The sequence below is a fragment of the Schistocerca cancellata genome, chromosome 7, assembly GCF_023864275.1.
Source record: "Schistocerca cancellata isolate TAMUIC-IGC-003103 chromosome 7, iqSchCanc2.1, whole genome shotgun sequence".
Lineage (NCBI taxonomy): Eukaryota > Metazoa > Arthropoda > Insecta > Orthoptera > Acrididae > Schistocerca > Schistocerca cancellata.
The window spans coordinates 182,038,387-182,053,725 of NC_064632.1; the positions used below are offsets into that span (position 1 = coordinate 182,038,387).

The following is a 15,339-nucleotide window of genomic DNA, read 5'->3' on the forward strand; positions in this document are numbered from 1 at the left end:
ATCAGACTTACCAGTCTGGACATTCAAAGCTACGTTTCAGTCTGTTATGATTAGAAAGAATATTTTTCTTATTCAGCTTTAGGTTGACTGCGCTGTAACAAATTCGTACGCAACAATAACATTCTGGCTGCCAATGCATTGTCGTTTGGATGGGACGAGTGTTTCGTGATTAGCTCACTTACCATGCACTTGACGGGCTTTGCGTCTAGGCTACTCAGCTTACAATACCGTATGATATAAAAGTCTAACACTACCTCCATGATTGTCCTCTTGTTCAAAATTATCGCCAGGATCACCGGACAGACCACCAATTTCAGATGAATGAAGGAGGTCTGTAACTGCTTCTTCTGTAAGAGGCGTTCGTCCATCTCGGACTCGGGGTATTGTGAAATTACCGTTAGACGACTAAAAAGACAGCGAAATAACGTCCTAAATTTCTATGCTATTACAACCTTTGAATCACAATGTCCTCATTTGGGGACATGTATGAAGTTATAAATATGTCACTTACCTTTCGTTCTGAAAGACACCTTTAGCTTTCACCTTCAAGAATGCACCTTTCTACGCACAAATAATTTTTTTTTTACTTAAACTCAGAAGATATTAACCGGCTGATGGGAGGTGCAAAGATTACTGGGAAGTGTCCATGTGACTGTACACTATCAGTTTTGTTTTGTAGTACCACTGATTGACAGGAGATGCCGACACTGTTCTCATATAAACTCTCTGCTTGTGACAATTTGATGACAACAATCACATATATTAATACCTTCAACTGCTGACGGGCATTACTGTTGGCATTGCACTTGGTGGCACATATCCTTCTCCACAGATTCGCGAAATCCAAACCCTCCCGTTGGATTGTCACGCCGTAGAGCGTCATTCATCGCTCCAAATCACTCGTTGGATCGCTCGTTACACCATCTCTAGCGTCTCCTAGATCTGACAATGTATGGTTTATGAGTAGCTGCTCAGCCATTATACGCCATTCTTTTTCAACTCCCTACGCACTATCATTGTGCTGCTCCATTACTAGTAGTACTCTGAAACTTACGCGTGATTCCATTTGCTGATTTCATGAGACTTTTTACACAGCCGAAGAAACTGCTACGCCTGCCCAATATCGTGTTGGGCCCCTGCGAGCACGCATAAGTGCAAAAACACGAAGTGGTATGGACTCGACTAATGTCGGAAGTAGTGCTGGAGAGAATTGACACCAGGAATCCTGCTGGGCTGTCCTTAAATCCGTAAGAGAACGAGGGGGTCGAGATCTCGTCTGATCAGCACGTTGCAAGGTACCCCAGACACACTCAATAATGTTCATGTCTGGGGACTTTGGTGGCCAGCGGAAGTGTTTACTCAGACTCGGAAGAGTGTTCCTGGAGCCACTCTGTAGCAATTCTCGACAAGTGGGGTGTCGCACTGTCCTGCAGGAATTACCCAAGTTCGTCGGAAGGCACAATGGACGTGAATGAATTATACAGGATGCTTACGTACATGTTATCTGTCAGAGTCGTATCTAGACGTATCAGGGATCCCATATCACTCCAACTGCACATGCCCCACAACATTACAGAGCTTCCAACAGGCCGGCCGCGGTGGTCTAGCGGTTCTAGGCGCTCAGTCTGGAACCGCGTGACTGCTACGGTCGCAGGTTCGAATCCTGCCTCGGGCATGGATGTGTGTGATGTCCTTAGGTTAGTTAGGTTTAAGTAGTTCTGAGTTCTAGGGGACTGATGACCACAGATGTTAAGTCCCATAGTGCTCAGAGCCATTTGAACCATTTTAGCTTCCAACAGATTGAGCAATGACCTGCTGACAAGCAAGGTTCATGGATTCATGAAGTTGTCTCCATACCCGTACACGTCCATCCACTCGATACAATTTCAAACGGGACTCATCCGACCAGGCAACAAGTTTCCAATCATTAACAGTGCATTGTCGATGTTGACGGGCCTAGGCGAGGGGTAACGTTTTGTGTCACGCAGTCATCAAGGGTACACGAGTCGGCCTTCGGCTCCGAAAGCCAATATCGATGCTACAATGGCATGTTATCAAGATTTAAGTGAATTTGAACGCAATGTTACAGTCGGCGCACGAGCGATGGGACACAGCATCTCCGAGGTAGTGATGAAGTGGGGATTTTACCATACGACCACTTCACGAGTGTATCGTGAATATCAGGAATCCGGTAAAACATCAAATCTCCGACATCTCTGCTGCCGGAAAAAGATGCTGGTAGTACTGGACCAACGAAGACTGAAGAGAATCGTTCAGCGTGGCACAGGTGCAACCCTTCCGCAAACTGCTACAGATTTCAGTGCTGGGCCATCAACAAGTGTCAGCATGCGAACCATTCAACGAAACATCATCGATATTGGCTTTCGGAGCCGAAGATCCACTCATGTACTTTTGATGGCTGCACGACTTGAAGTTTTACGTCTCGCCTGGGCCCGTCAACACCGACATTGAACTGTTGATGATGAATTTGCCTGGTCGGAAGAGTCTCATTCCAAATCGTGTCGAGGGGAAGGACGTGTAGGGGTATAGAGACAACCTCAAGAACTCATGGGCTCTACATGTCAGCATGTAATGGTGTGGGGCATGTACTGTTAGAGTGATATGGGACCCCTGATACGTCCAGATACGACTCTGACAGGTGACACGTACGTAAGCATCCTGTCTGATCACCTGCATCCATTCCGATGAACTTGGACACCGCGCGATCGCTACGGTCACAGGTTCGAATCTTGCCTCGGGCATGGATATGTGTGATGTCCTTAGGTTAGTTAGGTTTAAGTAGTTCTAAGATCTAGGGGACTGATGACCTCAGATGTTAAGTCTCATAGTGCTCAGAGCCATTTGAACCATTTGAACTTGGGAAATTCCAGCAGGACAATTCGACACCCTACACGCTCAGAATTGCTAGATAGTTACTTCTTCAGGAACTCTCTTCTGAGTTACTTCCCAGACATGAACATTATTGAGCATATCTGGGATGCCTTGCACAGTGCTGTTCAGAAGAGATCTCCACCCACTCGTATTCTTACTGATTTACGGACAGCCGTGCAGGATTCATGGTGTCAGTTCCCTCCAGCCCTGCTTCAGACATTAGTCGAGTCCATGCCACCTCGTGCTGCGGCACTTCTGCGTGCTAGCGGGGGCCCTACACGATATTACGCAGGTGTACCTGTTTCTTTGGCTCTTCAGTACAGATCCGAGCGCCGTTGTGTATGGCACTCTGGTCCTAATGGATTAGCAGAGCGCGTTGAGTTTCGCAATATTTCTGTCTGCGAAATTCATGTTCATATTTATAAAGGAGGTTTTTCTTTCCCAAACCGTTATAATTCGTGAGCTTAAAATTTTGTTCCATTATTCAGCAGATTCTTATCATCATTATAGGCCGCTATGGAGGAGCAAGGTCTTTTACGTAACCGGTATAGAGTCTCACAAGTATCAAATCCGTTCCAGATGCCACTTTTGAGCGATTTTAGTTAATTTTTGGTCTTGCGATCACGAACGCCAGTATCTGCAATTTCGGTGATTTGTAGCGAAACATAAGTCCCGTTATTCAGTCGGCCTTTCTGTGTATAAGCTGTATGGCATGTTGTGTCTAGGAATCCTGCATACTCGGTTCGCTAGGCAAGCAATCAAACAACTCGAATTAATGAGTTTTATTAGAAAAAGACAAGTACAAATACTTAACTTTGATCTGAGAATTCTTGTAGTCCTATATACAAGATCATCCACAAGTGCAATTACACAGATGTGTCGCAAGCAAAGGGCGACATACAAAATAATCTGTCTTCTTCAGAACAGACAAACACAAGTAACACTTCTGGTCCTAGCGACCACAACTAACAAAAGTCTGTCAATTGAACTGCAGTGACTGCTGGTCTCTTAACTGTGCTACGTAGAAACTGCTAATGAAGAGGTTACGATGCGTCGGCTAACGAAGTGGCGAACGTTGAAGCTGCTATCGAAGTGTTCTGCCACCAGTCGGGCGCGGCGCTTATGTCGTCTTCACACAGGGGCCGCTGCTGACGCGTTGTTGTCCTGGAGGGAGGTCGGTCAGCGTGCGATTGGCTGACCTCTTCTCACATTCTTCTGTTCTCAGTCGTTCCCGAGTGGCGTGCCGGCGCTAATTTTACCCCGTAACATGGTGTTAGATACTGCACGAAATACTGCGTGCTGTCAATCGAGTTTCAGATCAAGCAGAACACCGCATTCCAAGGACACTTGGAACACAGCCTCCTGGCCACTACCTTCGGTCTTAACATCGATTCATTTCGAGTTTACTTCACACCAATGTAGCTTAATAAGTATGTCAGATTTCTGAGAAAGACCGGTATATTTTTCAAACCACGGTAATACTGTGTTGACAGCGCGTGGAGATGTTAGTTGTTGGTCGTCTTAGGTGGTTAACCTCACGTGCGACGCATAAGCTGGAGAAAAACGAGTTTCGAACTTGTACTGAACATTTTAATTTTAAGAGTTCGGTTGGTATACATATCACAACCAAACTGGATTAAATTCGTGCAGACGCTGCACTGGTATCGAAGATGGCGCAGTAGTTGTTAAATGAATGTGAACGTATTCCCAGATGCGTGGTCGGAACGTACAGTTGAAATTATCGCCAAAAATTCATCGCCCAGTTTGATGATATGGCGTTACAAGATTGTGAATTATTGTGCGCATTACAGCTGATTTTTCAGAAATCGTAGTTGTACGATTACACTCCGTTCTTCACGAAAAATAAGACACGAAGAAGTCTAGTGCGCGCTGGGTGCCACAAGTACTTATTTTTAGCCGGTGCAGGAGACTATTTCAACAAAGAATTTGGCAATTTTAGATGCCAAGCGTTCGACGTTTTCCGCGTTTTTGTGACTGTGTATTGGACTTGAATCCGTCATCACACTCTTGTGTCCGACAATCAGAACGATGTAGTGCATAAGAATATTATAATAGCTCCTCAAACAATTTGATTTACACAAAAAGAAAAACAGGGACCATTATCGCACATTCTCTTACTGACACCACCTACAAAGTGAAATTTATGGTGAAGATTCCAGATGTTTATGAAATCAGGAAGGGGGTCGGGCAAGGAGATGAACTCTTGCCTCTAATTTAAATGCTTTTGTGTGCTCGAGAAAGTGATCCGCGAGTAGCTGAGAAAATCGCAAGATAATTTCGATCGTCAAATATACACTCCTGGAAATTGAAATAAGAACACCGTGAATTCATTGTCCCAGAAAGGGGAAACTTTATTGACACATTCCTGGGGTCAGATACATCACATGATCACACTGACAGAACCACAGGCACATAGACACAGGCAACAGAGCATGCACAATGTCGGCACTAGTACAGTGTATATCCACCTTTCGCAGCAATGCAGGCTGCTATTCTCCCATGGAGACGATCGTAGAGATGCTGGATGTAGTCCTGTGGAACGGCTTGCCATGCCATTTCCACCTGGCGCCTCAGTTGGACCAGCGTTCGTGCTGGACGTGCAGACCGCGTAAGACGACGCTTCATCCAGTCCCAAACATGCTCAATGGGGGACAGATCCGGAGATCTTGCTGGCCAGGGTAGTTGACTTACACCTTCTAGACCACGTTGGGTGGCACGGGATACATGCGGACGTGCATTGTCCTGTTGGAACAGCAAGTTCCCTTGCCGGTCTAGGAATGGTAGAACGATGGGTTCGATGACGGTTTGGATGTACCGTGCACTATTCAGTGTCCCCTCGACGATCACCAGTGGTGTACGGCCAGTGTAGGAGATCGATCCCCACACCATGATGCCGGGTGTTGGCCCTGTGTGCTTCGGTCGTATGCAGTCCTGATTGTGGCGCTCACCTGCACGGCGCCAAACACGCATACGACCATCATTGGCACCAAGGCAGAAGCGACTCTCATCGCTGAAGACGACACGTCTCCATTCGTCCCTCCATTCACGCCTGTCGCGACACCACTGGAGGCGGGCTGCACGATGTTGGGGCGTGAGCGGAAGACGGCCTAACGGTGTGCGGGACCGTAGCCCAGCTTCATGGAGACGGTTGCGAATGGTCCTCGCCGATACCCCAGGAGCAACAGTGTCCCTAATTTGCTGGGAAGTGGCGGTGCGGTCCCCTACGGCACTGCGTAGGATCCTACGGTCTTGGCGTGCATCCGTGCGTCGCTGCGGTCCGGTCCCAGGTCGACGGGCACGTGCACCTTCCGCCGACCACTGGCGACAACATCGATGTACTGTGGAGACCTCACGCCCCACGTGCTGAGCAATTCGGCGGTACGTCCACCCGGCCTCCCGCATGCCCACTACACGCCCTCGCTCAAAGTCCGTCAACTGCACATACGGTTCACGCCCACGCTGTCGCGGCATGCTACCAGTGTTAAAGACTGCGATGGAGCTCCGTATGCCACGGCAAACTGGCTGACACTGACGGCGGCGGTGCACAAATGCTGCGCAGCTAGCGCCATTCGACGGCCAACACCGCGGTTCCTGGTGTGTCCGCTATGCCGTGCGTGTGATCATTGCTTGTACAGCCCTCTCGCAGTGTCCGGAGCAAGTATGGTGGGTCTGACACACCGGTGTCAATGTGTTCTTTTTTCCATTTCCAGGAGTGTATGTACTCTGATGTTGCAGTTAAAATACCTAACTCCTTGAAAAGGTGCCTACATGACGTCCTTGGGTGAACACCACTAATTATTCTCACTGCTCTCTTGTGCAATCAATACTTTATGTCTAAGTGGTGATTTACCCCAGAAAACTATTCCATAAGACATTATTGAGTGGAAATATGCAAAGTACGTTAGGAGGCTGATCTGATTATTACCAAGACTAGCGATTATACAAAGAGCGAAAGAAGCTGAACTTAGTTGTTTGAGAAGCTCAGTAACATGCTTCTTCCAGTTCAAGCTGTCATCAATGTAAACACCCAAAAATTTGAAGAAATCTACCATGTTAACTGAGCCCTGTTCATATGCTACATCAATTGTCGGTATGACACTATTCGGTGTACAGAACTGGATATAGTGAGTTTTTTTTTTCAAAATTAAGAGAGTGTCCACTTTCTGAGAACCACTTAATAATTCTTTGAAAGACATCCTTAACAGTATCTTCATCTGCTTTTTCTGGAATGGGATTTATTATAATACCCATGTCGTCTGCAAAAAGTACTAGTTCCGTTTGCTGAACGTTAAGTGGGAGGTTATTCACAGGAATAAGGAACAGCAGAGGACCTAAAATTGAACTCTGTGGGACTCCCTTTGTGATAACTCCCCATTCACTAGAATTTACCACCCTCCCAACATTATCTGTGCTATTCATCACAACTTTTTGCTTTCTGTTCATTAAGTATGATTCAAACCAGCGGTGTGTATAGCCTTCAATTCTATAGAACCTGAGTTTTTCTAAGAGTGTGACGTGATCCACAAAATCAAATGCCTTGGAGAGATCACGGCGATAATTTATTATTTAGGGCTTGTACTATTTGATGGGTAAATGTGTAAGTACCATTCTCAGTCGAGTAACCCTTCCTGAATCCGAACTGTGACATGCTGAGTATGAGTAAATTATTTTCACTTAAATGTGTGACTACTCTTGAATACATAACTTTTTCGAATGTTTTAGAAAATGAAGTCAGCAATGAGATTGGTCTATAATTATTTAAGTCACTCTTGTCCCTTTCTTATGAAGAGGTTTGACAATCTGTCTGCAAAAATTCCTTGTGCCAGCGAAGCATTACATATATCACTAAGGACTCCACTTATTAAATTAGAACAACACTTCAAAATTCTGTTAGAGACTCCATCTACACCATATGAGCTCTTGGTTTTCAGTATATTTATAATTCCCTTAATTTCAGTGGGGTATATTGGTGCTATTTCTAAAGGCCTAAAGTCCTGGAGAATGACATTCTTAACATATTTATTTGCTTCTTCACCTGAAACCTTTAACCCTATTTTTGCTGCTACATTCAGAAAGTGATTGTTAAAAATATTTGCAACTTGTGAATTGTCACTCACAACATCATCATTTAGCTTTATTGCTATGGTATTCTGTGCACTGTCAGGCTACCCCGTCTACCATTTGACAATATTCCACATAGATTTAATCTTATTAATTTCTATCAGAACACACAAGCTTCTCGACTTCTTAATGACTTTCCTTAAGACATTACAGTATCTTTTGTAGTGAGCAAGTAATGTCGGATCCTGACTTATTCTGACCTTTCCATATATTTCCCTCTTCCTCTTACACGATATCTTAATTCCCTTAGTAATGGAATGAAAACAGAAGCAGCAATGGCTTTTTTGGATAACGTTTCAGGAAAGCAACTCTCAAATATTGAGACAAATTTACGGTGGAATGAATTGAATTTGGCATCAGCATCATTTTCTGTGTATACTTCATCCCATTCTACCTCTTCTAGGCTGCATTTCAAGGTCTGTATCCTGTTCACATTAATAAGCCTCCCTGCCTTGTATGAACGTGCCTGAATCCTTAAGGTGCTATATGTGTTATTTTCATTAACTGTGCATCATGATCAGATAACCCCTTAACAACTGGGTACACATTAATTGTTTCTGCCTGAGCACTGTCTATGCTGCCCTCGAGTTGGAAAATTTACAAAAGATACTAGATTGTAACAACCAAACAAAGATTCTAGCTCATTTTTCCTATCCGTATCTTTTAAGAAATCTACATTAAAATCACCACAAACCACTAAATGCTTCTCTTTGTCGAACAGGTAGCTCAATAATGCCTCAAGATTTTTCATGAATAGCTGAAAGTTACCTTGAGGGGATCTGTAGATTTTATAATTACTATAGAAGTATATTGCAGTAGCAACCCACAAGCACTTGCTTCAAGGATCTGATCTACACAAAAACTGTTTGTTTCAATATTTTTAACTTTGTGTCCAGTTTTTATATAAGTAGCAACTCCTCCTTTTTCCATGTTGACTCTACATGAATGCTATCTGTAATCCCTTAAATTTAACTTCTCCATCCCTGCGGTTACATGGTGTTCAGAGAGACACAAAACATCTATACCTTCAGAATTTACTCCATTTTCTAGGCATACAAGAAGCTCATCTATCTTATTTTTCAGTCCTCTAATGTTCTGATGAACCACATAAATTTTATTTCTTTGGATAGTGCTACAGACATTATGCCACTGTTCTGTTTTAATCTCTTTCAATACTCTCTGTCTGTAACCTGACTCTAACCTAAAAAAAAAAAAAAAAAAAAAAAAAAAAAAAAAAAAAAAAAAAAAAAAAAAACCAGTGGAATGAAAACAGAAGCAGCAAACGCTTTCCTTCGAGAAAAAGGAATTTATAGAAAAAATTAATTCAGCACTCCACACCAGTACTCAGCTTACACAAGCTTAAACAGTCCCCTGCCGACATGCAGGATCCGTGGATACATGAGATTGTCTCCATACCCGTACACATCCATCCGCTCGATACAATTGGAAACGAGACTCGTCAGACAGGTTTCCAGTCATCGGCAGTCCAATGTCGGTGTTGACGAGCCCAGGTGAGGTGCAAAGCGTTTTGTTGTGCAGTCATCAAGGGTACACGAGTGGGCCTTCAGCTCAGAAAGCCCATATCGATGATATTTCGTTGAAATATATGTATATAAAAGCAAATCACCACAAAATCTCCTCAATGAACAAACGAAGTTAGCCAACGCAGCCTTTCTTCAAAATTTCATTCACCTGCTTTCCAATTTAAAGTAAAAATAAAAAAGTTCACTTTTGTAATATTTGTAATATTTATATATGCACATCCAACCCAACCCATTTACTGTGCTTTCAATTAAAGCCATAATATGTGCATAGTTGTAACACTTATTTATGTACGTCTGGCCCTTATCATATACTTTTGTTTCAATGTATACCATAATATTTACGTAATATCACTGCAGTAACACTTTATAACTGACTGCTTTTTTTGCTTATCTTAATTTTCATCAGTTCTCTTTCAGTGTAAATAGTAAGTAACGTAACATTAGCAACTTGTAAATATCTACTGTCACATATGTGTACGTAAGGAAATACGTCTGAGAGTGGAACTCTTTGGCATTGTTATGACTGTAATGTCGCCATCTTTGTATGCATACCTCCATGTGATGAAACTTGTGTGTGATTGGTGCGTTTCATTATCTGCATATATATACACAAGAAGTGCATTATACAGTTTTCAGTGTTGCAAAATGATAAGCAACCTGCACTGGAACGTAATGGCGCGGATTCTTCATTGTAAGTAACCGAAACATCTCCCATTTAATAATAATAATTTGTTTACATCACCTAAATTTCGTCAGGTGCGGAAACAAAATACAAAATGTAATTTAAAATGTGAACTAGCCGTCTGGAGATGAACCTATCGGTTCGAAACCGGTAACGGCGCTGTTTAAGTAAATAAATAACATTATAAAAAGTGGTTGGTGGCCGTAGTCTTCTGTGTAAGAGTCAACCTATATTTTACACTATCTTGTCAAATTGTACAGTCTCTATTTTTTTTTTATTCCCTCGTTTGGGCTAAGCTTGGAAATGGTCTATGACCAGAACAAGTAGCACTGTGCAAAATAAGACAGCTGAAGGTTTTCACCTTGAATTTCAACTTCTCAAGGAATATGGAAAATTAATCAAAATTTCTCAGCTCCCAATGCACTGCGCTTAAAATGAGCCCATTAAAGCCCAGGCAGTCACCTGTAATATCGACAGAATCGCTACAAGTAGTGGACTTCAACATGAGTAGGAAGTGGTCGCAAACCTGGAACAATATTCCCCATGAGGAATATCAGACCCTGATAAAACCTATCACGTTACCAGCTGTATGGAATTATCGCGACGTGCTTGGAAAACAATTAATAGGATGTGTACCGGCCATCGTATCTGTGACGAAAGCCTCCACCTATGAGGAAACGCTTCACCATCTCAAAACGGTTGTGGCAATGAGCATCAGACCATCAAACACATTGTTGCAAGGTGTAGCAGACGAGCTTGCCCTGGAAATCTAGAAGATTTATTTGAAGTGACAGATGCAGATTTTGAATTGACTGAAAATATAGATACTCATTCGTATATTTAGTAGTTTAGTTGTACTTATTTTGCAAAATTTTGCGATTCATGTATGTACGTTTTTAGTTCAGGTTGTATTTCCATACGCTAAATAAATAAATAATGTGGGATGGGGCTGAAATGCTAATGGTTTTTATATATAAGAATGTCGTATACGTATATAACGTCAGTTTGGCGTTTGTGTGGATGCCGCCTTCGTTAGTGTTCCAATTTTAATGTTCAGTAGTGTACTGCTTACCAAAATAATTAAGTCATGTTTTTTTGGGAACCGAAAATGACTTTACATTGATGTGATTGTTCCTTACGCTTAGTGTGCAGGTGTAATACAACGCTCCTCACTGCGACTGCTGTCTGTTCGTTTCGTTTCAGGGAAGTTCCAAGCGTACGACTGGGGGCGCGAAGAAAATCTGCGGCGCTACGGACGCGAGGCACCGCCGGAGTACCGCCTGCAGAACGTCTCCACCCCCATAGCCGTGTTTGTCGGCAAAAGCGACAGATTCGTCTCTTACCAGGTTCGCTGCTTCAGGTTCTCTCCATAAGGGGCGCTACGCCACCTACTCAGGCGTGACCTTACAGGACGACTAGACACACCGCATGCAGCAGGGCTCGGAGCTCTAGCATACCAGCAACCCCCACCCTTAATAATTTCAGGAGTCGAACTCCCTCGTGTAAAACAGTTTCACTTTATGTTTAATACACAGACACCACTAAGCGCTCTCATTAGCAAACGGTGAATGAATATAGTCTGGGTAATTTGCACTAGTTGTTCCCCATATCTCAATGTTTATTACGACGCATCTCCTGAAGTATGTGTGGTACAGTGACATAACTTTGCCGGCGCATTCAGTGGTATATGTGGGTACAGTCTGCAACAAGTGTTGCGAATAGATTTGGTATTTAAAAAGTAATAAATTAAAACGTCAGGCTTCATGCTGAAGTTTTGCTGCATAAACAAAGAAAATGTAACAACCGATAAAAATTTTTTTCCTTCCGTTATTTCATAGGAGGGGGACGGGGCAAGGTCAGCGAGAAAAATTTTGGAAAGGTTTGAAATTACGTGTAGAGTTTATTTGAAGTTGCTAGGTGCTCTTATTCTCCAATACTGGATGAATATAGTCTGGCTTATTTGCGCGTCGTGAGCTAAGCTGCCTCACGACATATAGGAAAGAGCAGAGCATATTGGCCAGAAATTATTATAATCTGCAACTACTAAAGTATAATAACATGTATTTTCATCACCTTGGAATCAAATACAGTACGAGTAGAATAAAATTTTCACTCTGCAGTGGAGTGTGTGCTGATGTGAAACTTACTCGGAGATTAGAACTGTGTGCCGGACCGAGACTCAAACTCAGGACGTTTACCTTTTGCGAACAAGTTCTCTGACGACTGAGCTGCCCAAGCACGACGCACGACCCCTCCTCACAGCTTCACTTCCGCTGTTACCTCGTCTCCTACCTTCTAAACTTCACAGAAGCTCTCCTGCGAAATTTCAAGACTAGCACTCGGGGAAGAAAGGATATTGCGGATACATGGCTTAGCCACAGCCTGTGGGATGTTTTCAGAATGAAATTTTAACTCTTCAGCGGAGTTTACGCTAATATGAAACTTAATGGCAGATTGAAACTGTGCCGAACCGACACTCGAACTCGAGACCTTTAATTTTCGTGGGCAAGTGCTCTACCGACTGAGCTAACCAAGCGTTCAATCTGGAAACATACTCCCGGCTGTGGCTACGCAATGTTTCCGCAATATCATTTCTTCCAGCAGTGCCAGTCTTGTAAGTTTCGTAGGAGAGCTCTGAAAAAGTTTGGAGGTAGGAGTCGAGTTGTCAGATGGAGTAAAGCTGTGAGGACGGGTCGTGCGTCGTGCTTGGGTAGCTCAGACGTAGTCTGCATTAGGCAGGAAGTTTTGTCCCGGTCGCGGGCGCTCATGGAAGAGGAAGTATTCACACCACTGATGCTCGCGCGTGTTGTTGTCTGAAAAGATCGCCATCACACATAATTTCAGAAAGACTACGATCCGATTTACGTTTGACAACGAATATGCGAGACCCAACAGTTTGAAATAGAGCGTTTTTCGGGGACGAAGTTCATTTATCTGCTTCGGCTCTAGTTGCGATACACCTATCCATTGTAAGCAGCACAATTTATGTCCAGACAACCACTGAAGCTGCATGTCAAAGAACTCTCGCCACTGTTCATAGGGCATTTAAATTTCGAGACTCTGATGCCCATATCGGCAATGTAACAGTGGCTCCTTCACGCTTGGGAGTGAGGGTCATTCGGATCTTTGAATTGCCGTTTGAGGTACCAGAATCGATGGTTACTGAATCACTGCGACCATATGGCACGGTACCTAGTCATTCGCCAGAACGCTGGCCAACTTTTAGCTCCTGTTCTGTGCTAAACGGCGTCCGACAGGTGCGAATCGTCCTTAACAAATATAAATCTTCATGCTTTGATAAGGGAATTAGATTGGGAAACGAGACACTTAAAGTAGTAAAGGAGTTTTGCTATTTGGGGAGCAAAATAACTGATGATGGTCGAAGTAGAGAGGATATAAAACGTAGACTGACAATGGCAAGGAAGGCGTTTCTGAGGAAGAGAAATTTGTTAACATCGAATATAGATTTAAGTGTCAGGAAGCCATTTCTGAAAGTATTTGTATGGAGTGTGGCCATGTATGGAAGTGAAATATGGACGATAAATAGTTTGGACAAGAAGAGAATAGAAGCTTTCGAGATGTGGTGCTACAGAAGAATGCTGAAGATTAGATGGGTAGATCACATAACTAATGAGGAGGTACTGAATAGAATTGGGGAGAAGAGAAGTTTGTGGCACAACTTGACTAGAAGAAGGGATCGGTTGGCAGGACATGTTCTGATGCATCGAGGGATCACCAATTTAGTATTGGAGGGCAGCGTGGAAGGTAAAAATCGTAGAGGGAGACCAAGAGATGAATACACTAAGCAGACTCAGAAGGATGTAGGTTGCAGTAGGTACTGGGAGATGAAGAAGCTTGCACAGGATAGAGTAACATGGAGATCTGCATCAAACCAGTCTCAGGACTGAAGACCACAACAACAACAACATGCTTTGATACTGGAGGATGTCAGGCTATTGTGATTTGCGATGGCCAGCCGCGGACATATTCTGGCTGCAGTGGAGAAGGACATATCCGCCCAGAATACATACAACTCCACATCATGCAACTGCCACGTGTGGAAGCGTAATAGCTAGACTTTACACGCAACTCCCGATGACGTACGTCGGTGGCCCGCCGGGAGGTGTTACCGAGTCCGGAGCGTGACACGGACATGTTGATGCAAGAGCAGACCGAGTCAGAGGAGCGGGGAGGTGACAGGGGGTACACGTACGTCCTCCTCATCGCAGATGTCGGAGGAACCTTCCGCAGCCACACAAGTAGCTCGCGGCATGGAAGTGGAGAACGAGGATGTGGCCGCAGCCCGATGAACAACGTAAAACTTCGCCTACATCGGCAGATGGCAGGGCGCCAAAACAACGATCGCCGAAACGTCGCAAAAAGCGCCCCATACTTTGGGAGCACACCACAGGACGAAAACAACAGAGGGAAGTCCGGTGGCGGGCAACCCTCTGAGGACATATAGTGGACTGTCGCCTTTGTAGTTTACAATGACATGACACGACCATGAGGACGACACCCAACCAAGCATGTAAGTGACTATTAACAACGTACGTCGTTTGCAAAGTTCCAACTTTTCCGGGACGTGACCGACACCACGGATGTACACTACTGGCCATTAAAATTGCTACACCACGAAGATGACGTGTTACAGACGCGAAATTTGACCGGCACGAAGGAGATGCTGCGATATGCAAATGATTAGCATTTCAGAGCATTCACACAAGGTTGGCGCCGGTGGCGACACCTACAACGTGCTGACATAAGGAAAGTTTCCAACCGATTTCTCATACACAAACAGCAATTGACCGGGGTTGCCTGGTGAAGCGTTGTTGTGATGCCTTGTGTAAGGAGGAGAAATGCGTACCATCACATTTCCGACTTCGATAAAGGTCGGATTGTAGCCTATCGCGTTTGCGGTTTATCGTATCGCGACATTGCTGCTCGCGTTGGTCGAGATCCAATGACTGTTAGCAGAATACGGAATCGGAGGGTTCAGGAGGATAATACGGAACGCTGTGCTGGATCCCAACGGCCTCGTATCACTAGCAGTCGAGGTGACAGGCATCTTATCTGCAT

The 15,339-nt window shown here is 44.1% G+C and overlaps 1 protein-coding gene across 2 annotated transcripts in view; it reads left to right on the forward strand.

The window, feature by feature from the left end:
• The window catches only part of LOC126092366 (lipase member M-like), a 176,163-nt gene that overhangs the window by 145,155 nt on the left and 15,669 nt on the right, over positions 1-15,339 (forward strand). For both annotated transcript variants that reach the window (XM_049907911.1, XM_049907910.1), the window contains exon 8: positions 11,464-11,606. In XM_049907911.1, the coding sequence (XP_049763868.1) occupies positions 11,464-11,606 (143 nt within the window). The remainder of the gene's footprint in view (positions 1-11,463; positions 11,607-15,339) is intronic.